The sequence below is a fragment of the Juglans regia genome, chromosome 15 (assembly GCF_001411555.2).
Source record: "Juglans regia cultivar Chandler chromosome 15, Walnut 2.0, whole genome shotgun sequence".
NCBI lineage: Eukaryota > Viridiplantae > Streptophyta > Magnoliopsida > Fagales > Juglandaceae > Juglans > Juglans regia.
This window is the reverse complement of record NC_049915.1, coordinates 558,879-586,603: the sequence shown is the minus strand read 5'-3', so window position 1 is coordinate 586,603 and position 27,725 is coordinate 558,879. Positions and strand designations below refer to the sequence as shown.

General features: G+C 33.3%; 4 protein-coding genes across 7 annotated transcripts; 3 read left to right on the top strand and 1 right to left on the bottom strand.

Moving 5' to 3' along the window:
- The first annotated feature begins 2,605 nt into the window (after positions 1 to 2,605).
- LOC109018485 (NAC domain-containing protein 17-like) lies at positions 2,606 to 7,121 on the top strand. Its single transcript, XM_019000647.2, has 5 exons — positions 2,606 to 2,983; positions 4,449 to 4,726; positions 4,811 to 5,113; positions 5,602 to 6,169; positions 6,558 to 7,121. Exons 1-5 carry the CDS (start codon positions 2,803 to 2,805, stop codon positions 6,923 to 6,925), a joined length of 1,698 nt encoding a protein of 565 aa, XP_018856192.1. The 5' UTR covers positions 2,606 to 2,802; the 3' UTR covers positions 6,926 to 7,121.
- Positions 7,122 to 8,268: 1,147 nt separating this feature from the next.
- On the top strand, positions 8,269 to 15,853 carry LOC108982534 (cleavage stimulating factor 64-like). Of its 2 annotated transcripts, XR_004798453.1 has the most exons (11): positions 8,281 to 8,670; positions 8,955 to 9,033; positions 10,274 to 10,448; positions 10,532 to 10,565; positions 10,677 to 10,894; positions 10,987 to 11,064; positions 12,088 to 12,123; positions 12,214 to 12,717; positions 13,088 to 13,408; positions 14,889 to 15,200; positions 15,612 to 15,853. XR_004798453.1 is itself a non-coding variant. In XM_018953935.2 (10 exons), the coding sequence occupies exons 1-10, from the start codon at positions 8,640 to 8,642 to the stop codon at positions 15,036 to 15,038; spliced, it is 1,626 nt and encodes a 541-aa protein (XP_018809480.2). In that variant the 5' UTR covers positions 8,269 to 8,639; the 3' UTR covers positions 15,039 to 15,360. The 2 variants fall into 2 exon arrangements, 1 of the variants encoding a protein (XP_018809480.2); XM_018953935.2 differs by lacking the exon at positions 15,612 to 15,853 and having other exon boundaries at positions 8,269 to 8,670; positions 14,889 to 15,360.
- Positions 15,854 to 16,867: 1,014 nt separating this feature from the next.
- Positions 16,868 to 20,826, top strand: LOC108982535 (shikimate kinase 1, chloroplastic-like). 3 transcript variants are annotated; one of them, XM_018953937.2, is made up of 11 exons: positions 16,868 to 17,376; positions 17,478 to 17,724; positions 18,377 to 18,435; positions 18,730 to 18,784; positions 18,865 to 18,937; positions 19,386 to 19,473; positions 19,814 to 19,896; positions 20,010 to 20,139; positions 20,222 to 20,300; positions 20,390 to 20,454; positions 20,546 to 20,826. In XM_018953937.2, exons 1-11 carry the CDS (start codon positions 17,374 to 17,376, stop codon positions 20,609 to 20,611), a joined length of 948 nt encoding a protein of 315 aa, XP_018809482.1. In that variant the 5' UTR covers positions 16,868 to 17,373; the 3' UTR covers positions 20,612 to 20,826. The 3 variants fall into 3 exon arrangements, with proteins under 3 accessions (XP_018809482.1, XP_018809483.1, XP_018809485.1); XM_018953938.2 differs by having other exon boundaries at positions 17,176 to 17,376; positions 17,474 to 17,724; XM_018953940.2 differs by lacking the exon at positions 20,222 to 20,300 and having other exon boundaries at positions 17,176 to 17,376; positions 20,399 to 20,454; positions 20,546 to 20,644.
- On the bottom strand, positions 20,771 to 21,394 carry LOC108982536 (class I heat shock protein-like). Its single transcript, XM_035685909.1, has one exon. The coding sequence runs from the start codon at positions 21,314 to 21,316 to the stop codon at positions 21,038 to 21,040; it is 279 nt and encodes a 92-aa protein (XP_035541802.1). The 5' UTR covers positions 21,317 to 21,394; the 3' UTR covers positions 20,771 to 21,037.
- Positions 21,395 to 27,725: the final 6,331 nt, after the last annotated feature.

Genomic DNA, 27,725 nt, shown 5'->3' with positions numbered 1-27,725 from the left:
AATTGTATGTAGCAGAATTGTTTAAAAAAATAGGATCAATTATTACTTTTTTTTTATATGAATCTTAAGTTTACTAACTTTTTTTAAAAAAAATGCCCGTGACTTACACGCTTTAAAACTGAAAATATCATCTCTCTGCAACATATAAGATGATAGAGACCTAGGTTATGTTATAAGAAATTGCACCGAAAATGCACATTCCCGTGCACTTTACGTGTAACCGACTCGTGTCCCAAAACCTTTGATAACGTTTGTCTTCTAAAAATAGAAACATATTTTGATTGTGATCGCTTTCAATAGACAATGTGAAAGGGTATAAGATTATAGCCCTATCAAATAAAAATACGTTGAAAAGGACTCCAACCCAAGTGTGAACGAGAAAGAAGAGTATCATATTCATAGAACCAAAGTCAAATACAATTCCCTTCAAAGCATTTTGGGAGAGGATTCGTTAATAGGTAGAAAAACGTAGGGATTCTTGTTTTAGGAGTATGCATGAAGTTTGACAAATTGGTTCAAGTACCGCGTGAATATAATATATATGCTTAATATCTAGCTTCAAATAAATAAATAATTGTGACTTTAATATAACTCTCATTTTTTTTTGAAAAAAAATATATTCATCATCAATTTTCTCATCATTTTGTCATCGTCTCATTATGTTATATTAGATAATAGGTTCATAAGTAAAATATAATAAATAGTTTTCAATCATCTAATGTAACATCATAGGATAATGTGAGGATGATAAAAATTGAGATGATGAGTATCATTACTCTTCTCCTTGACGTTTGATTAGAACAGAGAAAATTTTGCTATTCATCTTCTTACATACTACACACCATACTTTTTTTATTATTATTTATAAACTAATTGAGTTGTTCTACTCGTCATCCATACACCACACATTTAATAAAATAAAATAAAAAAATTATGTGTGGTGTAAGGTATGAGGATGACGAGTATAATTTTACCTTAAAATTATAAATTGAAGATTTTAAAATGTTAAAATCTGATCCAAATCTAAATTTTAAAAGAATAATGCTAGAGCTACCGCTAGTGGCTCCTGCTAGGAGCTACCACTGGCTCTAGCATGTGTTTTTTTATGTATTTTTTTAGTTTTTTTTATATATATATTTTTTAACAATTTTAAATATTTTTAAAAAATACTTCATTAATCACGAAGTAAAATAAAAAATGATTAAAGAAGTATTTTTTTATTATTTTATGATTAAAAAAATATTTTTTAATAATATTCTAATTTTTTTTTAATATTTACAAATATATAAAAAATATATATATTAAAGCTAGCAGTAACTCCCAGTGGGAGCCACAGCAGTAATTCTAGCAGTACTCATTTTAAAATTTAAGCAGAAGATGTATTTTAATTAAAGGAAAGCTTGACCACACCTTGTTTGATAAAGACAAGATTCTTAGGTCATCATTTTGACGTTAGAGGTTCTCATCACATGCAAGGTGGCAATAAAATTACATTCTATATTATTATTCAACAACGTGACTTTGTTTGGAGTTCGATTAAAAAATCCTATTATTATTGATTAAAAATATTACCTTTTTATTATTATATTATTATTAACACAACATTACTTTTATTTTAAAATTTGTGATCTCTATTTATATTTGTTAGAGATATTTTAATTGACTTTATAAGTCAATTATTTACATAAAAAGTTACTTCAATACAATTCACACCATAGTAAGTGATCAATAAAAATACAAAAGTTAAAACTCTTAAAATAAAAAATCTGAAAAAATTATATTTTTAAATTGGTGTGCAGAGATATAATCCAGTTTATAATTTGATTTAAAAGATAAATTTTAAATTTTAAAATTTTAAAATTAAATCTTATAATTTAAATAAAGTGGATAGTATGTTTTACGATTTGAGAATAAAATAACTTAAAAAAATTTAATTGTTGACACTTATCCCACGAGATAATAGTTTTCTAATTCCGAGCAGGGGAAAAAAATAATTCTACTTATTATATTCACACACCACATATTTCACTTTTTTATTTTTATTTTTTATTATAACAAGTATGTGATATTTGGATGATAAAGTAAACCAATTCAATTAGTTTAACAATAATAAAATAAGATAAAAAATAATTTTAAAATATATAAAATATATAATATGAGATGATAAGTAGTATTCAGTGAAAAAAACTAGCCTTAGTATCCGCACCCAAATTTCTCTTAAACCAAACACTTATTGAGAAGATTTTGACACAATTATCACATGCTTTCAAACTATAGGTTTTGTTTAAATGTTAAACTGAATTGAGATGGGTTAAAATAATAAATAAATTTATTATTATTTTAAAATTTTAAAAAATTAAATTTTTTATTATATTTTATATTAAAATTTTAAAAAAATTATAATAATAAATTAAAATAAATTGATATGAATTTATTTAACAAACGAAGCCTTTAAGCCCGAGTACTTACCACCGTAAACCTGAAATCGCAGAGAAAGACCGGAACACACCACCCTGCCAGTCCGACAAACACAGTCGCACGCATACCCCAGTCATGTCATCCCACCTAACTTAATCTCAAACCACTCCGGAAAAATAATTAATATTGATTTCCCAGTGACTTGAATTTCAAGGAAACTTCCGGGTAGTGCCCTTTATATATGACGCCCGCCAGAACGCCTCCGCCACTCCCATCTCATAATCTTCTCTGACTAGGTCTACCGCTCATAGTCCAAAACCCTTTCTCTCGCTCTCTTCCTCTCACAGTTAAGGTCTTGTTTTTGTTGGGCGTGGTAGGGAACCGATGATGGTGAAATCAAAGTCCTGCCTCGAGGAAGATATGTGGCCACCGGGGTTTCGGTTTCACCCAACGGACGAGGAGCTTGTGCTGTACTATCTAAAGAGGAAGATCTGTGGGAGAAGGCTTAAGCTCGATATCATCGCCGAGGTCGATGTTTACAAGTGGGACCCCGAGGAATTGCCTGGTATCGCATCTGTTTTCCCTTTTCTTTGGTTCATTGAATTGGTTTGTTGCAGAACTGGTTGTTTTGTTTTTTATTCCTATCTGCGCTTTGATCGGTTATGGTGCGATTTGACTGGATGGATTATTGGGTTTGGGTAAGGTTTTGCTTGGTTTGATTGGTTGGGTTCGATAAGTAGTTCAGTTGGGTTTTGGTCAAAGCTATGGTGGGTTTGATTATGATGGAATCGAACTGGGGTTGATTAAAGATTTCGCTTTTGGTGTTAAGAAATATTGTAAAATTGGTTCGCTGCTTAGAATTTAGTAGGGGTTTAAGTCGAAGTCTGGTTTTAGTTGGGTTTTGTTCGAAATTTCATTGATTTACTGGTTTTGGTTTGACATGTATGTTGTGCGATTGACTAATCTTGTTTCATGTATTTGATAGTATATATTTCTTTTTAATTTCATTACATGTACTTTTTGATTCACCTCTAAAAAAATATTTACTTTTTGATTCAGACGTGCCTCTAGTTTGGTTGATCTATATATGTGGTTTGTTGTTTGACAGTATGTATTAGATTGGTTTCTAGTAGGGAAAACACTAGTTTCACAGAGGATTTCTAAATCCTCTACCGAATTTTTTATTTTTATTTCTTGTTTATTTGGTGATTAAGTAAGTGTTTTTAAACGAATATGTGATTATTTTTTTTATAAAAAACATCTAAATAGTTAAAAAAATGGTTAAAGAAAAAGTAAAAAAAAAAAAGATTTTAGGCTACGTTTGGATGTTAAACTGAGTTGAGTTGAGTTGAGATGGTAAAATATTGTTGAATATTATTTTTTAATATTATTATTATATTGAGATTTGAAAAAGTTGAATTGTTTATTATATTTTATATTGAGATTTGAAAAAGTTGTAATGACGAGTTGAGATAAGTTGAGATGATTTTGGTAACCAAACGACTGATTGGCAGAGGATTTCAGAAATCCTCTGTGGACGTAGCAACGTCCTTCTAGTAGGGTTTAAAGCTATTTGTACTGTTTTTTTTTTTGTAGCTAAGTGTAAAAATATTAGTTTTTTTTTTTTAAAGGAAGTGTAAAAATATTAGTTGATTGTTAGGATTAGCATCAAACGGGATTTGCTGAATGTTTACCATCAGCATCTGTTTGTTCGTTTTCCAGACCTAGAATGTATACAAGTGATGGTTCAGTTTTTCAGTGTTTTTTTAATTGAAAAAAAAAAAAACAAGTTCAGCTGTTCAGGCTTGAAATCAATTGATTTGGGTTATCTATATTGTCCATGTAATAATCTTCTGGTTTGTTTATTCCCATCGGCTATTATTGATTCTTGACACTACTCTTTGAGATCCTAGAAAGTGGAGTTGAAAGTTCTTGAAGGAAATGATCTTTGTTGGGTTTTAACTACTTTCTAGTTTTGTTTTGATTTTGGGTTGATTGAATTTTGGGTTTCTGACTGAACATAATTACAGGGCTATCTATACTTAAATCTGGAGATAGGCAATGGTTCTTTTTCAGTTCGAGAGATAGGAAGTACCCTAATGGAGGGCGGTCAAATAGAGCAACCAGCCATGGGTATTGGAAAGCAACAGGAAAGGATCGTAGCATTACCTGCAACTCTCGGATAGTGGGAGTAAAGAAGACCTTGGTTTTCTATAGGGGGCGTGCACCAAATGGGGAGCGCACTGACTGGGTGATGCATGAGTATATTGTGGACGAGGAGGAGCTTAAGAGATGCCAGAATGTACAGGTATTACCTCGAATGATGTAACTTTGATAATTTTCTTATCTTTGGCTGTTGTTAACTGATATTGTATGCTTTTTTATATTTCAGGAGTATTATGCTCTTTACAAGCTTTACAAAAAAAGTGGACCTGGTCCTAAAAATGGTGAGCAATATGGGGCTCCATTTAAAGAAGAAGAATGGGTTGATGATGAATGCTCGGATTTTAACAACTCTGCTGATAGGGATATCTCAGTAAAACCACTAAACGAGGTTACTTCTGTCTCTGTTGTGAGAGTCAATGGTCAAGTCCAGTCTACATTAGATGGATTTGAGGAGTTCATGAAGCGAATTGCAGATGAGACTGAGCTTGACCAGCCACAAACCAATGATTATGCTCACAACCAATCTCAGGTTGGATTGTAGCTTCATTCGTCACAGTATTTTTTTCTCTGGATTTTTATCAAAAGGTGATGTTGCTGCTTGTTCCAATCATTGCATCCTGACATGAAAAAATTCACAATGGAGTGAACTGCACCAATTTTTTTTTTAAAAGTAGATACACCAAGATTTTAGAGAAATAATGGTCTAAAGTAAATGTATATGTGTGGCCTACTTGGCAACTGTTGTCTTGACAAGAATTTATGCACTGCAATTTTTGACATTGCACTACTATCTATAACCTCCTAGGAGAATTAGAAACATTGTACTTTTTACATCCCTTGCATTTCTGTTGAACTCTATGGCCTCCAGTCTTGAGACAAATGTATTTTCTCCACCCAATGAATATGGAGTAGATCATGGGTTCAGCCTTTTTTTTTTTTAATTAAATAATTGTTTCTGTATTGTGCTAACTAATATGTTATGGAACGCATGTTGATTTTTATGATTTCATCTTATAGGTTGGCGAAGAAGAAACACAGAGTACCATGGTGGATCCATCCTCAAGGGAAGGTATCACTAATGAACCTAGCAGAGTGCTGCAACCAAGTGGTAAGCTGTATGATGTGCCGGCCAGCTTTGGCCACAGACAGTCAGCCACTTCTCAACTGCAAATTCACGATACACTGGAGGCTATATCTGCTCCAAATCGTAAAGAAAATGAACCTCTCGTAATACATGAAGAGGACTTCCTGGAAATTGATGATCTCCTCAATCCCCAACCTGGTTTTGACAATAATAAAGTTTTCGAGAACTTGCAGTTTCAGGCTGATGGATTGTATGAGTTTGACCGGTACCATGATGCGGCAATGTTTCTTCATGACATTGGCTCAATCAATTCGCATATAGTTGCAGACCCATATATAAATATCATTGAGAATAATATAGTAAACCAATTTGATTATCAATTGCAACCCAATCTAGATGGTGCTGGTCCGATTGACAATCAGCCATGGACACATGATCAAGGGAGAAACATCCATACGTCTGCAGAATCAAACCTGGGTCCTTTTATTCCACCACCCTCTGGTAAGTAAACATGTAGAGATTCAGTGCCCACGCTATTGCTTTGCCTTTTCTTACGGAGCTGTGTCTTTGTTTTGGACTAAGTTGCTGGCTTCAATTGTCCATCCAAACAGAGCTTTTGTTCAGATGGTTGGTTTTGGTTGACATGCCATGATACATATGGCAAGAAACTGATGTGAAAATAGCAACTCTGTTAGCTTGAAGGGCTCTTCTAATCAAGTATTCTTGGTGTGCATCATAAATATAATGATTTGAACGTTTAATCTCCTGAAAAATTTTCCTATCTCCTTTTGGGGGAAAAAACAAGTTTAATCGTGTTTCAAGAGATATGTGAGATGTCAATGTTATGCTGTAGACATCTGTTAATATTGTGGTTTCTGATCATGTGTAGGCATCGAATGTGATCCTACAAACATTCCCACCAAAGAAAATGAAAATGGCTGCGAGGATGGTGATGCTGCTAGTCCGTTCTCGTCCGCACTTTGGGCGTTTGTGGAGTCAATACCCACGACTCCTGCAGCGGCTTCGGAGAACGCTTTGGTGAATCGTGCTCTTGAGCGAATGTCTAGCTTTGGTCGGGTTAGATTGAATCTGAAAAAAACAAATGTCTCTGTCGGAAGTGGTGCTGAAACTGTTAGGAGGAGGGCAGGCATTAGCAAGGGAATTTTGTTAATTTCAGTTATTGGATTGGTCTGTGCTATCTTGTGGGCGCTGATTGGAACTAATGTGAAAGTGTTGGGGACAACCATATCCTCCTGAACATATGAACTGCAAGTTTTCTGCTATATTCATTCGGGTATTGCCGGAATTAGTGGAAATGCTCAACTCATTAACTAAGGATGTCGTCATGATTCATCTCTCTGTGAATCTTGAATGTAAAGGGTGAATTTTGTATGTCAGGAAGGCAATATGTCAAAATTACTGGTTTCTTAAAAAGAAGAATTTATTTATTTAACAAATTCTTTTTGGGTAATTAATTAGTTATTTTATTTTTAAGTCGATGTGTAGAGTATACTATCCACATCATTTAAATGATAGGATTTGATTTATAAAATTTAAATTTATCTTTTAAATTAAATTATGTCACATATATGATGTTTAGTATAAAGACTTTAGAGTAGTAGTACAGATGCTCATTGATTAAGGCTGATTCAGAAAGTGTTTCATCTTATTATTATAATTTTATATCAAATTTTTATACAAAATTATAATAAATAATTTAATTTTTTTAAATTTCAATTCGATTTTTTTAAATTCTAAAATTATAATAATATATTTTTTAATTTTTATCTTTCATCTAGAACTATTTCATCTTATCTCTAAATTCAAATCAAGCTTAAGACTTTATTTGGATACATAAATATTTTTAATCTATCTCATTTTATAATTATAATTTATTTAAAATTTTATATAAAATATAATAAATAATTTAATATTTTTAAAATTTAAAAATTTTAATATAATAATATTAAAAAATAATATTTTATTCACTCATGCATTCGGATAAGTGAGAGAACTCTTCAGTTAAATAAAAAAAAAAGAGAGAGAACTGATCACTTAAAATCAAAATTTTCTTACAAATTCAACCCTGGAGTGATATTTTGAATGGCAAAATGACAATATTACCCGCATTTAGAATATGAATAAAGTAATCGACCTGTACATAAAAAAGTTATCAGCAAAAGAAATTTTTGGTCAATGACCCATAGATTATAATGGATTATCAATTTTTTTTTTTTTTTTAACGTTTTTTAGTTGTCTGAAATTATATTAATTTTTCGTAAATAAAGGGAATATTGAACAAAAGTATTTCAAAGCAGTTTTTATAAAAAAAAATAAAATCTACAAAATTCTATTTTATTTTTATTTTTTTATGATGACATAACTCATCAAAATTTCTTTTAAAAATATAAAAGATGATATAATAATAAAAAATATCACATTTTATTTAATAAAATAAAAATGAGATAGGAATGGAATTTATAAAATTAATCTTTCACGAAATCGAATCATGTTAAAGAATTATGAAAAATCCAAACGAAACGCTTACTAAAAAGTAAAAGGGAAACACTATAAGGTTACACAAAATTCAAAAGGATAACATGTATTTGTTTGTTGGTAAAAGAAAGGAAAAACAAAGAGAGAGAGAAAATTTTTCTCCCATCATCCAATATTTGCAGAAAAAATATAGAAACTCAAAATTAGGAGGGGGATTTCCTTTCTTTCAATATTGATTTTGGCACACTCTGCCCGTCTCTTCGGAGCATTTCCCCGCTCTGTGTTTCTTTCTCTGCCTAATTTTCAATCTCTATATCATAGATATCCAACAAACTCGTGTTCCGATTCAAGTTCTAATATATGTTTACATATATATGTTTGTATGTATGTATTTGTTCGAAGCACCTTTGAAAGAAGAACGAGCATACTAAGGAGGAAGAAGATGGAGCAGCGCTTTGCCTCCTTCTGCTGATTCATGGCCTCTTCTCAGCATCGCTGCGTTTTTGGTTCTCTCTCTCTCTCTCTCTCTCCCCGCTCTTCTAATTCTCATTAATTTACTAGCTTTTATTTTTGAAATTTTCGTTTAGACTCCGTTTGGTTGCCGGGAAATTCCCGCATAAGTATAAAAAAGAGGATCTTTGTGAAACATAGATTGAGTTCAAAACAATTTTCAAGGTTTGAGATTTTCAGTAATTTTTTATACCGTTTCGATGGTAATCAAATAGGAATCTATGAAATTGAGGGTTATGGGGCTGCGATTATTGATTCGTTGGGGCAATTTCTGTTGCAGTTGGGAATATACCATATGATGCCACTGAGGAACAGCTTATAGAAATCTGCCAGGAGGTTGGTCCTGTTGTGTCTTTCAGGTCAGTTAAAAAACCCTAGGATTTTGTGTTTTGGGTTATAATTCAAAATTTCTGTGATCCTTTTGAAAGCTGAGAAATTTCACGAGTGGAGGTTTCGCAGACGTTGTATTCTTCATTTACCAAATAACATGTAGTGTTCTTTTCTATGAGGTTCTGCCCTGCCATGTAATTGAATGGGTTTTTTAATACGTCAGTGTTAATGATAGTATTTCTGCTAAAAACCCTTTGCAGAGAGGCTGCATAGGCCTATTTTTTGGAAACATAAAAGGACGCAAACTCACTTGTTCTGGTTTCAATTTCTTTAGGTTTAGTTGGTATTGAAGAAAATTAATTTTATTTAATATGCTTAAATTCTGCACAATTAACGGTAATCTGGATTCTGGAAGGCTTCTTTTGTGTTTGAAACCAATTAAACTTTATGGGTTGGATTGTAAGAAAAAGTGAGCATACAATTGCATGACGATCTATAATTGTTTCATTCTACCTATAAAAGAAATTGTTTTATTTTCAGTAACATATACACTATCTTAATATTTTGCAAGTACCCATGAGTTCTAAAATATAAAAAGATGCAACTTGTAAGCTTTCAACTGAAATCACACATCATGATATAGGGTTTTGAAATATCTAAGTGATAAATAAGTACCTGGTTGGACTGAATGAATTTGTGCTTGACCTCAAGCTTGTGCTAGTGCATTGTAGTCAAGTATAATGCAGACTTACGGTAATTGAGTATAATTGACTCCCATAAGCCTTGTGCCAATTATTTCTTTTTCAATTGATCTCAAAATAGTGTGATATATTTGAACTTCTGGCATGGTTGGAAATTAAAAAAAAAAATGTTAAATTTTTGGTCCATTCATTAGGGATAAATGATGGCATTAACTAAAATTTTCATTTCACCCCTAAGGGTTGGCTCAAGTGGTAAAGGCATTGGTCTTGGTGGTATACTCCCTCCAAGGTCCAAGGCTCAAATCCTATTTGGTGCAATCAATCTTTAGGGGCCATCAGACTGGGGGATTTCCCCTTGAATTACTCGAGGTGCACTTGTAAGAAACTCCTTGCCGAGGGCTTGTGCACCCCCGGGATTAGTCGAGATGCTGTTCATGGACTCCCGGTGCCCATAAAAAAAATAAAAAATAAAAAATAACTAAAATTTTCATTTGTACCACTTTTTCCTTTTCCATGCTTTTGGGTGGCAGTAGTTGGCATGCCTAAAGTGCTTTTGTCTCATTTTCAGATTAGTTATTGATAGAGAAACTGGGAAACCAAAAGGTTATGGGTTCTGTGAGTATAAGGATGAAGAGACGGCTCTAAGTGCTCGTCGTAATCTTCAGGGTTATGAGATCAATGGCCGACAATTACGGGTTGATTTTGCTGAAAACGATAAAGGCTCTGACAGAAATCGAGAACAGGTGAGATACTGAATGTGGATATGTGTGCTTACAATTCTGTAATGATCTTATAGCTGCAATAATTGACTTTCCTTCTCTCACAGGGTCGTGGGGGACCCGGACTTGCTGCTAATGTTGGTCAGTTTATTTTTTTTTTCATTTATTTTTTTGGTTTTTGAGTTGTGACTTTTCACATGAAAGAAAAACTGAAATCATGCGCCCTTTCTTTCCTTATGGACATGTTTAAAGATCCTCAAAAACAGTTAGCCAGCTCAGTGGCCCATGGAGAATCTGTTCACCATCAGCCAATTGGTCTCCATATAGCTATAACTGCGGCAACTGTCATGGCAGGAGCTTTAGGTGGTGCTCAGGCTGGTATACAGTCAGCATTGGCCAATGATCCCTTAACTCTTCGTCTGGCCAAAATGTCTAGGAGTCAGCTGAACGGAATAATATCTGAGCTGAAAGTATGGATTTCAATGGAGTTTATCTCATTTTTCAGATATTATTTATAACTCATTATATATTGTTTTTATTTATTGTATTGTTTTGATAACAGTTAATGGCTACACAAAACAAGGAGCTAGCTCGCCAGCTATTGATTGCAAGACCACAGTTGCCAAAAGCTCTTTTTCAGGTACTAACCATTTTTTTGGGACAAGGAGCGATTATTTCATTTCAATGATCTTGTATAACTTTGCTTTTCTTTTTTTATATTATCATATCATCAAAGCCATATGCTTACTTAAACATCAGCTTCTTTCTCTGCTCTATGCATGGTTCTCTATATATTTATGTTCCTGCAATGTGGATTTCTCGAAAAGCCCATCGTAAAAAGGTCATGCTAACGGATAGATGATGCAGAATTGTGTGTTTTTGGGTTTCCATTTTCTAATAAGTTGCTATCTGCATCACCGAAGACCAGTTCTTGCTGACTAATATCGAAACAATAGTACTCAAATTTCATTAGTGATTGACCAACCAACTTCTGAAGCTTCAGAAAAAAGATTTAAATTCTCATTGCAAATCTGTATTGCTAAGCAAGAAGATCATTAGTTTTAACCCCTTGCACTCTAGAGCGTTTGTCATCAGGTTTTGAGCATCTCCAGTCATATCTGTGTAACCTTATAGGAGAGCAAACAAATTACCTGAACGCGGGTTTCTTTGATCTATTGTAGACTATTCAGATTTTCATTTCGTGAGGTGTTTGATAATTTTCAATTCCTTATCAGACGCTACTCTCATCCTTGTCCATTAATTCGCAAGTCAAGCATACACATTTCATGCATTGTTGCATGTATGCTGAGCTTTGAAATTTTCAAAATATCGGAGAATTTTGTCCTTTTCGCTTTCAAATTTCTGGTAGTTAAGAAGACGGATGCTATTTGCCTGTTTCACTTATGGGATACTGTGCTTTCCCTTTATGCAATCTTCAGTTAATGTATCAGCTTTGTTTTATTGTCTCTTTTTGAGTGGTGTTCTGTTAATGCCTTCTTGATGTTTCTAATTTTGTAGATTTTGTACTCTTTTCTCATTATCTTCAATTTTTGTTGGGTGCTTTTACTTGATAAAAAATTCTATGCATGCTTGTTCCAATATGTTATTCGTTCTCTTTGGAAGTTAAACTTTATTATCTGTATTCTTTTTGAACCTTTTGCAGGCACAGATAATGCTAGGAATGGTGACCCCCCAAGTGGTTAGTTTTACTGCCTTTAACTTCTGTGTTATTCCTTAATCAGGCTTGTAATTGTGTCATAAGAAGTCTTATTTTTTTGAAACTTTGCAGTTGCAAATGCCAAATATTAGGCAGACTTCAGGTCTAGCCACGCAGCCTCCATTGCATGATGGCCAGCAGGGTCAGCCTGTAGCTGTTCAAACTCTTCCTCGGCCACCTGCTTCTGCACAGAACAAGATGCAGTCTGGGTTGATGACCAAAGTGCAAGATAATCAAGTTGCTGCACTGCCTCAAAATCCTGTAGTTCTCCATCAATTTTCTGCACTCCCACAACATGCAAACAACCATGGTGCACAGCAGGCCACAGTTCCTCTGCAGTCTGCAGTTTCAACTCTTACTGCTGCATTACCCCAATCTTTGGGCAGTTTGTCCTCTAGATCACAAGTACAGGCAGCAAATTCCTCTTCTCCAAACCATCAAATGCAGCCCTCTTTGCTACAACACTCTGGACAGGTCGGGGCAGCCAATGCAGCCCTCTTTCAGATGGCTAATCCAAATACTACCATAAAGCCTTCTCTTCTACCTCGTCCTCCTTTGTCGGATGCAGGCTTTCAGGTGCAAGGCTTTACTAGTTTTTTCTTTTAGGGCTCTTTGGATAGTGAGATGAGATGGTTTTAGATGAGTTGAATAAAATATTGTTAGAATATTATTTTTTAATATTATTATTGTTTTGGGATTTGAAAAAGTTAAATTGTTTATTATATTTTGTATGGGAATTTGAAAAAATTGTAATGATGAGATGAGATCGTTTCTCTATCCAAACAAGCCCTTAATAACTATGAAGATAATTTTTCATTTTTCTAGGTTACTTAGCACATAATGGCTAGTAACTGCTCCCTCCCCCGCGATCTTTCCTTAAGATGGTTGTAGGTATTTTTTCTTTATATGATTGTATTATTGTATCTAACTTCCTTTATTGTAACAGCCTGGCCCTTCGGTATCATCAGTTACTTCACTGGCAATTAAGAAGGATGCTGAAATACTTGCTCAAGTTCCTGACAATGGAACTCAGGGCCTCAGAAGTAATGCATTTTCTAATGCACCTTCAGGGAGCATGTTTGGAGATTCTTTAGAACCAGTTAATCGCCCTCAAAAGCTGATGAAAATGGATGATGGAAGGAGAACATCTTTCTCAGCCGGAAGTTTGAATGTGACCAACACCAATGGACCTGGACCATCCCAAGTTAGTGGAGCTGGCTCATTGCCTGTTAACCCAGTTCCAAAAGCAGAAGGGCAAATTTCTCAGGTAAGGAGTTCCTGTATTTAAGTTGTTCACATCCGGATATCTTAGTTATCAGTATGTTTTGCACGCATTCTCTGGTTTGTGCTCGTGGCTGGAAATTGATGTGTCATGAGCTTTCTTGTTGGTCGGTGTGGGGTTGATGGCTATCATGATAAGGATTTGAACATTGCTACACATTAAAGAAAGAAAGATAAGGATTTGAACATCACTACCACTGCCACATCTTCACGAGGCATAAGATATATATATTTCAGCTCTGTCATCTGCAGAAAAATGATTACATTATAATTTTTAGAAATTATATGTAATAATTACAAATATATAGAATTTTTTTTTTATAAGTAAATATAATTACGAATATATAGAATTACATGTAAGATATTTTTCTTGTGGTGGAGGTGATGTGTTAGGACAGTCAAAATGGACCCTTAGGGGTTCTGTCGCTAAGATGTGATACTCTAGCAGATGTTTCTTGCTGATGTGGTTGAACTAATTTTTCTTATCGGGGTAAGTTCCTATCTAATTTCCCATGCATAGTTAGGGTAAAATATTAAGAGACTACCGAGTTTGGTTGATTCCATTCATCCTTTGTGGTTCCCATTAAAACCATCAAACCCATATATTTTGTCAAATACACTAATAGAGTAATAGGTCCTCAGTGTTGATGTTGTCTAATTTAACTTGGTTGCATGATAGTCACATGATCAGTTGGTAACTTGGTACGAGTATTTGGACTTTCTTGCCCAGCTTACTCATAACTCTGAAAGCTTGTGCATCATAGTCAATTCACAATATCAGGTTATCAAGTACTGACGGTCACTAAATCTCCTATCTCATGGAAAAATCAAGTAGAACCTTGCTGTATCAAAGCATGGGCCTACCATTTTCCATTTTAGTTGCTTTAGGTTCCTTTTGCAGTTTTTTTAAGCTCGTTTTGAGATTTCTCGTGGTCTTTTCATGAGCCCATGTTCAGGGGACTTCTGTATCCAGTGCAGTAGATGAAGCCTTGGGAGAGTTCAGTGAAATTGACTTAGAGAAGAGAACTTCTCCCCCCTCTATGCACTGTTCAGATCTTGTCATGGTGTCATCATGACTTAAAAACATATTCTCTATGGTTTGATGGCCTACTGCATCATATTGTTGGATTCAGCTCTTCTTCATATGGGAAGCCTGGAAGTCCATATGCTCGGTGCCCTTCTTGTAAAGTATGTCACATCATAGTATACTGTCTGCATATCACACCACAGATACTCATGGTAGTGCCCTTCCTGTGTTCATTCTGAATATTATATGTTTTTGTTTGTCTTAGCTTTTTGCGCATAAGGAATTGTTAACCTTTCAATTGTATAGGAGAGTTGGTATTTTTCTGCTATTTGTGATACTCGTTTTGCAATAGTTTCAATTATATATATCGTGTTGGAATGAGAAAAATGCTATTCTGGTTTCTGACTTTTGTTTTCATATTCTTGGTTTCTGTTCTCAGTCACAGCTTCCACCTGATGTGGAGTCTGTCTTACTGCAACAAGTGTTGAACCTAACACCAGAGCAATTGAGTTTATTGCCTCCAGAACAGCAACAACAGGTTCTTCAACTCCAACAGGTTCTTCGGCGAGATCAAATTCAGCTATCTTAGGAGAGGGAGTGACACATTGTCGGATCATAAATTCAGCGTTGGCACTTGGGAGTGCAGGCGCAATTCTTTTACTTGTGAAGGACGAGCTATCTATTGATTCAATGAAATTGTGATTGCCTTCGAAATTATTGCTCTGGGGTGATCCGGCATACGATCTGAAATGTGAGCTTCCATTCATATAAAGTTTAAGAGGCTGTGATTATCTTGCCTGAAAAAAATAGTTAGAAGACAATAAAAAGTTTTGTCTAATCTTCTTGTCATAATTTGAAACTACCCATGGTTGCAATCGCATTTGATTTCACTTTTCTTTAGTCAAGACCAATTAACACTGTTCTCTGATCAAGAGCACATAGAACAAGACTGTAACTGCTTGTTGGGTTAGGTTTTCTCTTGTATCATCAGCTTGTAGCTTTCCTTGTTGTTGCTCTTTCCCCACCCTCTCCCGTTCCACACATTTTTCTCTAGTTTTCCTTATGTTTGGCTTAGAAAGCATTAGACATCATTGGAGCTTGGAAAGAGAGGGTGTAGCAGTATCTCTTTCAAGCAACTAAGTTCCATTTTTTTTACTTGTAGCTTTGTAGCTGTGCTAAGACAAGCATGGCTCTCACCACCATCAGCCATGTCCATTAGCCGCAGTCTGCGGCAATGGAGACGAAAATGGAGCAAATATAATTGATGGTTAGGACAGATTACCCTAATATTGCATTCATGAATCAGTGTCATTTGCTGTTCTCATTTTGTTGACGATCTTCATCACTTCATGAAAGAAGATAACTTCCCCGGCGGAAAGAAGATAACTTCCCCCCGCGCCGATTAGTTTGAAATTTGCAAAATATTGTTAGAATATATTAGTTGACGATCTAGGCTGGTTTGAATAGTGAGATGAGATGAAATGGTTTTAGTTGAAAGTTGAATAAAATATTATTAGAATATTATTTTTTAATATTATTATTGTTTTAAAATTTTAAAAAATTGAATTGTTCATTATATTTTGTGTGAAATTTAAAAAAATTATAATAATGAGATAAAATAAGATAAAATACTCTCTGAATCTAAATGAGAATATTTGCAGCTGGATAACGAGTAATGGATACATGCATTTGTTACAAAGGGCATTGCCTACACTGCATCTGCATGCACGGATTTCGTATAAAGATTAGGCACTCCAAACCACTTTAGACCACTCTTATTGAATTAGTTATAGTTAAAGTTAAAGGATATTTTTTATAAATGTAAGAGATATTTAATTTTTAACTATTTCATTCACATAAATCTCCACATTGGAATAGTTATTTTTTAATTATATAATAATAAAATAATATAAGATGAATTTGATTTTAATTATTTACCTCAAATCTCCATATTAGATTATATATTTATTTATTATATAGTAATAAATAACTAATAATTTTAAAAATATATAATTTTTTTAATTATTAATTTATTTTATTTTATCATATTTTACTATTCATAATATTATATATTAATTAGTAATTATATTCTAATTAAATTATGAATTAAAAATAGAAACTATAAAGATATTGATGGAGACTTCAGAAGAGAAACAAATTATATAAAATAGATTTGATGAATAAACAGTACATTTCAAATTTAAAAATAACTTTAAAAGTTACTGAAATATAACTATTTTAATGTGATATATTTTATAATTTAATAGTTAAATTTTTATTAAATTTAACTTTTAGTTAATGTAATAAAAATACCCGTGAACATGTGGCACATTCATGGGAATTAAAAACCGTAATGCTTGAAAAGAAAGTTTCCTTCCTCACTCACTCACACACTGAATAATTCTCTAATTTCTAGTATCTACCTACTTCCAACGAGGACTTGGGAGTACACACGTGATGAGTATGCATATGTTACTCATCTACTCTCCACCACCAACCTATCACCGTCCTTCTTGTGTCTATAATATGTTAAGTTCTTGTTTGGCCTACCCTTTCCTCCGTCATTGTATAAACAATCGTTACCGGAAAAGCTAAATTTAGAAAAAAAATAAATCCAATTGAGAGATAAATACACGAAGCAAATTTTATAATATTTATTATTTGAATTTTTAAAAAAAATATTAAACGTTAAATAAGCTCATTTATATATATTTTAAATAAACTCATTTTTCCTCTCCATTTTGTTTGTTTGAGCTCGTCTGTTTGGCTTGCCTGGAAATCTAGGAAGTAAGTTCGCCAAAACCTGAGGCGTCTGTGTCATCGCATGTTATATCGGTCGTGGTGAAAGTATTCGAGCATTCGTTTCTTTCTTTATTTTTCCCTTTTTTCCTGCGCTTTCCCGGGCATTGTCTTACTTCTCGTATATGGTATGCCTTTTGCGTTTTCTACTCAAATTTAGATGATTGAACTGGTGGATTCTGATTAGCGGAAGTTTCTGTGATGTTGTTTTGGCTGTACTCATAGACAGACGTTTTTGCTGCAAAGAATGATTTTTGAGGGCATGGGTGCAACGAGTGGTGTAGCGCCGCGATTCTCTACGCTCATAATCGGTTCGAAGATGATTGGAAGGAAGCTAAATGTGGCCGTGGTGCCGTTGAATCAGAGAGACAGAAAGGAATGTATTACAAAAAAATGTGATTTTCGCCCAAAAAGCGCGTGCGCGATGCAGAGACGGTTGGATTTCCAACTTTCACTCTCTTGTAACCATTCACAAGGTAGATATATGTCTGTGCCAGTGCAGGCAGCAGTGCCATCAAAATGCCTTAGTATTTGCATTCTTGTTTTGTACTTTGGAGAATTTCTTTCCCTTGTGGTAGGCTACTTTTTTAGCACTTGTATCCACAGTAGACTTCTTACTGTCCTAACCATCGTTTTTAATTAAAATGATTCAGATTTTGCTATCTCAATATATATCTTAATTAAGAAAAAATAAATATATTCTAGAGCTTAAATCCTGATGAGCTGATATCCTTTTAAAGCTGAGTTATTTAACTATAAAGGAGAAAACAAATTTGGCGCGAATGATTGTCTCTGTTTTAGTGTGTTGCAAATTTACACTTGAAACTTGAATTTCATGAAAATTCTTCAAATAATTTTGTATGTACCAAATGGGTCTGGCATGTGGATGTAATCCAAAAAATGATTGAAGATATTAGATTTCTTCTTCTTATAAAAGTTTATCATGAGATATGTCCTCTGGGAGATGATAACAAGGCTGAAAACTTGAAGTTTTTATTTATTTATTTCTTTTAATTCTGGGTTTCTTTCTATTCCTTGAATAGAAACCTGTATTCAATTTAGTCAACTTCTGTCAGGCTAACGTCTTCTGGGCCAAGTTCAATGGAGTTTCCCTTTTTTGTTTTGTAGCTATTACAGTGGTGGAATCTGGAAACGTTTCTTCTTTTGATGAGGACTGTTTGTTAAAGGTACGATTTCTTTTTCATTATATCATTATACAATCTATATTAGTTTTGTGAAATTGTTTCAGTTAGCCTATAGCAGACATAGAACGCCAAAGTATCCTCGAGAGTCAATAAAATAAACAATTTAATTTTTTAAAAAAAGTAATATTTAAAAAATATATTCTAACAATATTTTATTCAACTTTCAACTTTTATCTCATCACATCTCATCTAAAACAAACGAGGCCAGTTTGAAGTTTCCAGATTAGCTTTTGATTTATATATTGCACAGCTGATTGGCCTCCTATGAAATTGCAGAACAAGGCAGAAGAGGTTGCGTCATTCTTAAATGGACGCTCAATATTTCTTTTGGGTTAGTTCCCTTTAGAATTCATGTTTGAGATAGTTATACTGGCTATTCTGGAGGTTGAATTCTATGGAGTTTAAATTCAGGAATGATGGGCTCTGGAAAAACAACAGTGGGCCAAGTTCTATCAACAGCATTAGGTTATTCTTTTATTGACAGGTTAGTGATTTGAATGGTATATTCTGGTAGGATTTATCATTGTTTGGCTTAGATTTTTCCTTTTCCAATGGGGCCATCATATATGTCCCCTTTGGATCGATTACAATATCAGGGAGGAGTAGGAGTGGTGGTATTTGACAACAGTACACTGTTGGTTTCAGTAAAATATTAGAGAAATGCTATTCTTCATCTTGAATTTTGTCATTTTCAATCACATCAGATAATGTTAATGTGTCACATTTTAAGTGGCTTTCAATTTATGTGATTAATATAAGAAGTTGCTTTCAATTTATGTGATTAATATAAGAAGTTGCAAATGCGCTACATGGGCCAATGTGACTAAAGATGATAACCAAGATGAAGAGCCAAATTGCTCGAAGTATTATGGTGCTATTGTGAGTTATATAATTTTTCACCAAGAAAGATGTAAATTGTTTGTGGGTACCAGTGACGCATACGTGGAACAGGCTATGGGTGGAACTTCGGTGGCACAAATATTCAAGCATCATGGGGAGAGTTTCTTCAGAGATCACGAGGTTTGTGGGGGAAATATTTACAATCGTGAGTATGTAAGCGACGTGTAATTATTTTAAAAAAAGTGAATAAATACGGAATTTACATGAAAAAAAAAAATTTAGTAGTGGATCCAACTCTTTTTTAAAACGATTACACGGCGCTTGCACATTCCATGTAGTATTACTCATATATTAATATTACAACCATTATTACTAGAATAATGCAAATATACCCTCTTATTTTAACCGCTCATATATTTAATTTTTTTCTTGTAAATTATGTGTAATTCTAGTTGATTCTTTTAACATTTTCATCTGTTTATGGAAATAGAAAGTAATGGTTTTTAAGTTTTCTTTGCAGAGTGAGGCATTGTGGAAATTGTCCTCGGTGCCCAGGCAAGTCGTTGCCACGGGAGGCGGTGTAGTTGTTCGCCATATCAACTGGTATATTAGCACCATGGATATGAAATTCACCATCATCACTAACTGCGTATAACCTTGATACATGATAATTTGAGTTTTGTTGAAAGAGCTACTTGATTGTTTTTTCTTTCAAGGAAATTTATGAGGCAGGGGATCTCTGTCTTTTTAGATGTGCCCCTTGATGCATTGGCCAGGAGGATTGCCATAGTGGGAACTGACTCTCGCCCTCTTTTGCATTTCGATTCAGGAGATGCTTACACTAAGGTGGTCATCAATCTGAACATAAATTTGAGAGTTGGTTTAAGCAAAAACTATTTACTATGTGACAATCTCAACTTCCTTGCAGACTTTTGTGGAACTATTTACTCTTAAAAAAAAGAGATCTATGGCATATGAAGATGCTGATGCTACAGTTTCCCTTCTAAGTATGTCTTTCTTCTACCACTAACGTTTCATGTCCCATCTTTTTCTTGCCATTCAGTTGAAGAAAAACTTGAATTCTTCGTCTTTTCAGATCTTGCAGCTAACCTGCATCTTGATGACATGTCTGATATCACACCAACTGCCATAGCAATTGAGGTCTATTTGCATCCTATTCTGTGTAAAGCCTATTTTGGCTGTGCTATCCCCCTAGTGTATTCACTCCTCTCTGGTTCTTGAATCTTGACAGGCACTCGTACAAATTGGGGAATTTCTACGGGAAGAAAATGACAGTGCCCGCCGAGTACATTCTTAAATAATCGAACCTCTTGGTTCTTAGCTTCTCCATGATTTTCACTTGTATTACAGAAGAACACCTTTATATACCAAAACAGAATAGCTTTCTCGGATGTTTCCTGATGACATTAATTATTTTGGAGAAAACATCTATATCATGAAAGCACAAGGAGAGTAAATATCATTAGATTGATATATTGCAATAAGAGGCATTCACAAAGAGAGTTACATTGATATGTTGCAGTGATTCAACATTGGTAGCTGGAAAAAAAGACAAACCTCCATACATTATAGCTATACATTAGGTTATGTATTCTACATTAACAAGCTTGGACAGCTCCGGTCCTCCATAACCCTCATGCATATATAATATACACAACTCTTAAGGAAAGGATTTCAGGATCATTTCTCTTCACAAAACAACTCAGCTAGTACTACTGAAAACTTACGCCACATCGATGGATCTAACATTCTTGGCAGTCTGATCCGGCTCCTTCTTAGGCACTTGCACTGTCAACACTCCATTCTCGAGTTTGCATGTGATCTCATTCAGGTTAACATTGTCCGGCAGCCTGAACCGCCTGACAAAGCTTCCCCGCCGCCTCTCGATGCGGTGCCACTTGTCGTTCTTGTCCTCCTTCTCCAACACCCTCTCCCCGCTGATCTGCAGAATGTTGCTGTCTTCCACCTGCACCTTCACATTATCTTTTCCCACCCCTGCCATTGCACATCATATGTAGCATCGACAATAAAGACTTGACTGAGTTGCACGCCGGTGAAACCAAAGCACACAAACCTATTACACAACGTATGGCCGTTGCTTCCTTTTCTTTTTTCATTTGATATATTTTTTATCAACTTGGTCAGCTAAATAACAAGAAAAGTTCCTCTTACTCTCATCTTAAAGCTAGCATGCATGCATATATCTGATTTTTTTCATACAAAATCAGAGATTATGCTTTAAAAGAGAAGCCTAACCAGGAAGATCTACATGGAACTCGTGTGCGGTGTCGGTTTCACGCCAATCGACCTGAGCATTAGCGAGGGCAGAGGTTTCATCACCACGGTCACTTTGTTGTGATCCCAAGCTGGTTCCAAAGCTAAAAGGGTCCCATATATCTGTTGAGAAAGGGTGATCACGGCGGCCGCCGAACCATGGTATGAGCGAAGTCATGTTCCTCTCACTTTTCTCTGGTATTTTGGCTGTGCTGCTAATTTGAGTTTTTTCTTTTTATTATTTTTGGGATTGCTACGCTCTGATCTGTGTCGATGCAGACGGCCCTGTTTTTATAGGGACTCGAAGGAAAACTCCAGAGGTTGTGAACTTTGTTTGTGTATGCATGTGAGTGTGCTTGTCTTTGATGAGCACGTCTGGGAGGCTAGTGAACACGTGTTGTTACGGCGCCACGTAATCAGTGGTTCTGCCACGTAGTTGCCGGAAATTTTGGGGATGAGGATGGTGAGCGTCGGTGTACAGAATGTACATGAGAAATAATGTGCTATACTAGAAACGCACAAGATTTCTTTTTCCAAGTATTTAATATTGTTCTAAATATTGTAGGGTTTTGTTTAATGAGAAATGCTTTAACCATAATTTTATAAAAGTAAACTCAAAATAAATTTATAAATTAACGTGTTTTAATTTGATATATTAAATTGTAAAATTATTTTTATTATAAACGTATCACATAAATCTATGTTAATTTAAAATTTATTTATGATTATAACACTTTTATTAATTAATGAATAATACTAGATACAGTTATGTGTGAAAATCTCATATATTTATTTTGAAAAAAGTATGGTTTACTATTAAAATAATAATTTTTCATGTCTTAAATTTATTCATTTTTTTTAAAAAAAAGTGTGCAGAACTTGTACACTTTAAAATTGTAAATATCATTTGTCTTAGTTAAGAAAAATGATATTTATAGTCTGAGTACGCAAGCGTTGTCGCGCACTCCTTTTAAAAAAAATGAATAAATATGAGGTTTACATGAAAATTTTAATTTTTTAATAATGGATCTAAATTTTTTTTTAAAATGAGTATGTAATACTTATATAATTAATTATTGCATGTAGTATTATTCTATTTCAGATAGGTTTTTCTATTATACTACGTAAGTTAGCTGTGGAAATGAACACGAGGCAACCAGAGCCCAACCAACCCAACATTAATGGAGCCAAAACCCAAAGCCCAAGTCATGAAATTTTGGGCAAGCTGGATCGGCTCGTTTGAAAACTAACTTATTGACATTTCAATTTTCAGCTTTTAAATAGAAAAAATATTTGATTTACTGAGAGGTCTTAAAAAATAAAGTTTATAGACTGACTTAGTACATCATATTATAAGTCTCTTTTTACTATAAATAAGATATAATGTATCACATTTAACAGCATCAATTTATTAATGGAAAAAACTATTTTGCCTCTCAAGTTGTACCACTCTACCTACCGCTTGGTAATTTTTTTTATTTTTACTTAGTGATTAAGGAAGTGATTTTAAGTGTATTGGTGTATTTTTTAAATACTTAAATATATTTAAAAAATGTGAATAAAATAATTAAAAAAATTAAAAAAAAATTAAAAATCAACTAACAGTCAAGTAGAGCGGACTACTCTAGACGGCAGAATAGCCCGACTCTTTATCTTTATTAATTTTGATGAAAGTCAATTTCCCATTCATACATACGGACAAATGAAAGTTTGCCGCTGATCAAAGACCTAACTCAAAGTCATTTTCCATTCTAGGAGTCCTTTGATCGAGGTTTAGGCTACGTTTAAGATTATTTAATTATTATTTAATATTTAATTATTATTATTTAATATTTTATCATTATTTTTTATTATTATTCATAAATCATCTCAGATTACTTTACCATCCAAACGGAAAATTAAGTACTCTGAACATGCATGTACACATGTGTACGTACGAGTACTAGGAGCACATTTGGGGATTTCCGGGTGCTTTCATCTTCAGTTAGCCCATCCATCACGATGAGAGCAGTGTCCATACCCCATAGCGCGTGCCTCTCCAAATGACAATGCATGCATGCATGCATGAACCATACCCTTAATAAAAAACATAAATATACATGCTATACAAAATAAATGATTATGCAATTCTTCAAATGTTATAAAAGTTTTAGTGTATGATCTTTTATTTAACACTAATAAATTTTAGACGGATTGGTAGTTCACCGTCCATGCATTAAGTGATAATAGAATTAAAGGTCATGAATTCGAGTCGCAGGTGCAGTGTCATTGTGAGATGGAGAGATCATTGTAGCGCTTTTTGCTCTAAAAATATTAGTAAGTAGTTTTTGAAGAAATTAATGGACTTTATTCATCTCATAAAATCGGTTCTATAAAAGAAGATTGTTCATTGCTTATAAATATGTTCAAGACCTTGTCCACAGCCAATGTGAGATTATTCCTCAACATCTTCCCTCACGTGCATGCCAGTATTTTTTCTGATTCTTGTCACGTGGTAAGTAGTGTGGACCCCCATTCGTTCTGTGGCAGACTCTGATACCATGAAGAAATTAATGGACCTTACTCATCTCATAAAACCGGTTCTACAAGAGAGGATTGTTTATTACTTATAAACATGTCCAAAACCTTGTCCACAGCCAATGTGAGATTATTCCTTAACATAAGAAAACTGTTTGTTTGTGATCAGTTATTTCTTGTTAAAATTGTGATTTTTTTATTTATCAAAAGAAATATATTTTCATCACAAATAATCATTTTTATCGTAAATAACTCTTTGATCTAATTATGTTATAGGATTTAATGAAGAATCTTATGGGTTAATTTGTCATTCCGGCTTTGGAGTTAGGACTACACATTTGAATTTACTCTTAAAGGTAAAACAAAATAGCAATTAATCCTACCTAACACCTTAAAAAGAAAAAGAAAATCGATATTTTCAAGGATGATGATTATTACAAATCTAGTAATAGTCTGAAAATTTTGGTATAGATATATATTTTCATCCTGCAATCGTCATGAATGGGCTCTTCTTCAATCGAAAAGGCAAGTACTTAGCCATCTCTCTCTCTATATATGCTCGCATATTCTTCACAGTTCTCATGTTTTTCTAGGCCTGTGTATCCATTTCCTCACTAAATACACAGAAAACATGCAGCAGAATTCAAGGTTGGCAAACTCTCAGTTTCATAATTTCTTGTCCTGCATGTTTTTAAAGTCACAGCTAGCTCATATTTTCATACCATTATTCTTCCTCCTGAAAGCCACCATGAAATGTTGGCAAAACAGTTCTAAATACAGTACTGGAACTGGAAGTCTTATCTGTAGAGAGGACATGATCAGGACTAGGAGATCATCATCAAATAAAGTGCTTTTTATAAGTTTGACATCTATGCAAGCAAGCAAGCATGGAACAGTGAATTAGAGATAAAATCATATGCTTTGATTCATATGATTAGTCAAACAACTGGGTCCTAATATTCGCTTTGTTTCTTCTTTTCTTTACAAAAGAATGTAAGATATCATCATCCACAGTACCGACGATGTTGCTTTTTTCTAAACCAGACAACGGCAAAAGTTCATCATGTTCAGGTACTCTCTACACAACTAGAGTTTACACAGATCAAACCATGCATCATGTGCCAAACTAAGTTCACAAAATCAAAAGAGAATATATATATATATATATATATATGGTTTTAATTTGTTGCATTCACATATATAATTATTTAAGGTCACGATATCTGCAGATTTTTCTGTAGGCTCTTATATATTCAGTGGACAAAGATATTTATATATGTGATTCCTTCCACTTGCAGCATCAATTAAACCTTGAGCACAACAGAGATTTTACCCAACAAGGTTACAAACCAAGAAAATAATGGAAAAATGAATCACCCAAATCAAATTCAGGCATAAAGTCCACAAAAAAGTGAGGGGAGGCCAGGGTGTCTCCGGCCTCCACTCATGTCCCCACTAGGTTTTTATCGAGCCCATATTTTTATATAATAAGATAAAAATGAGACGGGAATATCATATATTTAATAACATAACTATTTTTGTATACTTTAGAATGAATTATATATAATGTCTTGGATGATAAGTTTAATAATAAGTCAATGTAGCACAACATATTACACTTTCAATACAAGACATTATTTACTTTTATGAGAATTGCTATGCGGGAAATGCTTCGGGACCTAAAGTGTGTCCCGAATGTAATTTTTTTTAAAAATATTTTTTAATGATATTATGATTTTTTTATTTTTTTAAAAAATGTTTATGATGATTAAAAAAATACATAAAAAAAAGAACAAAATAAAAAGCCTATTCGGGACACAAAATGGGTCCCGAATTCGGGACCCATAGTAGTTCCCTTGCTATGCATCAGTAACTATTTTCCATCACACACTGCACACGACCTTTTTTATTGTTTTAAATGTAAGGCCTCATCACCCAATCCAACCCCTCTCTCATTTACGTCTCCCTCTTCAATTTCTCTCTCCAATCTCTCTCTCATCAAGTTCTTTCTCTTATATCTCTCTTTCCTCAAGCGCTCTCTCTCTCATCAAGCTGTCTGTTGATTGAATGAGAAGGAAAAAATCAAAATGCAAAATTGATTGACACGTGGAGTGTGGGATCTAATACTGTGACTGATGAAAAAATTTTCTCTCTTATAAAATGCTAGATTATACAAATTCTAAATAAAAAAAATTCTATGTAAATCTTTTGTTAAAAAAAAATAGATTTCCTAAAATGAAGATGGAATCAACTTTAAAAATTTATCTATTTAAAATTTATAAAAAATCATATATTTTTCTTGTGTAGGTCTAATCAAGGAGTAAGCAGAAAGAACACAGCAAAAGAACTTGCACATGATCAAGAAGCTATTATCGAAGAAAACAAGGTGCAAGCAGCACAATTCTAGACCTTTCGTACTTAAGTCGATCAGTGATCAATAAATACAGCCAAAACCGCAGGCCACAACACTGTCAAATCAAAAACTCTATAAGAAAAAGAAAAAAAACTCAACGGACCCGTCAATTCCAACCCTTTTTTATCATGTTTCTTGTCAAAATCCTCAATCCGGTCGTTTTCCTGACTAACTAGCTAGCATGCAGCATACGTATAATTTGGTACGATAATTATTTCTAATTTTTGTAAATTTCTCGAAATAAGAATATTTATTTTATTAAATTTTTTAAATATTATGTTTATTTATTTATTATTATATATTTTTAAAATACACAAAAAATTGCTTTAAAAAGAAAAAAATAAAAAAATAAAAACGTTTAACACAAAAAAAAAAATTGAGATTTGTATTAAGATATAAAAAAAATCATACTAGATATATAATTTTGTATTAAGATTTGTAGAAGTCATGAGTAAATAAAATTAAACTCCCTGCTTGCCAAGAACAAAATAAAAAAATTAAATTAAATTAAACTCCTGTACGCATTAAGTATTAGTAGTGGTAGTACAGTTTCTACTTTATGTTGTGGCGGTGACCTATGCTAAATAAATTATTTCTAGGAGGAGAGAGAGTCAATATATCCTACAATAATTTTTTAAATGTTTTAGAATTTTAATTTTTTATTAAAAAATTTAATTATATGGGAAGATTCATATGTACGTACGTAAGTTGATTTTGATGTAGATGTTGGGTTACATTCATTCAATTACATGGAATAATTTGAAAGAAATAACATGACAATATAAATGTTATAGTCGTAAAGAGATTTTATAAAAATAAATCTATAAATTGATATGATTTATATAATACGTTAGACTTATTTTATAATAAAAATAATTTTATAATTTACCATACAACATCAAATTATATCAATTTATGCGATATTTTTATAATTAAAGCATATTATCTCATCTCATCTAATCTCATTTTATTTAATTTTAATTAATAATTTTATTGTTATTCATAAATCATCTCATCTCATCTTACTATCCAAACGGACTGATAGGCATTCAATGGTTCTTTGAATTCAACTTAGTTAATGATGAGTTCTAATGAAAATAGGAAATAAAGAAACTACGTTTGAAAAAAGTTAATTAAGTTTAGCCGTTTCAATAAAAAGTTAAGTTTTTTCAAATAATTGTTAATTCCAAGATTCAATCAAAGTTTT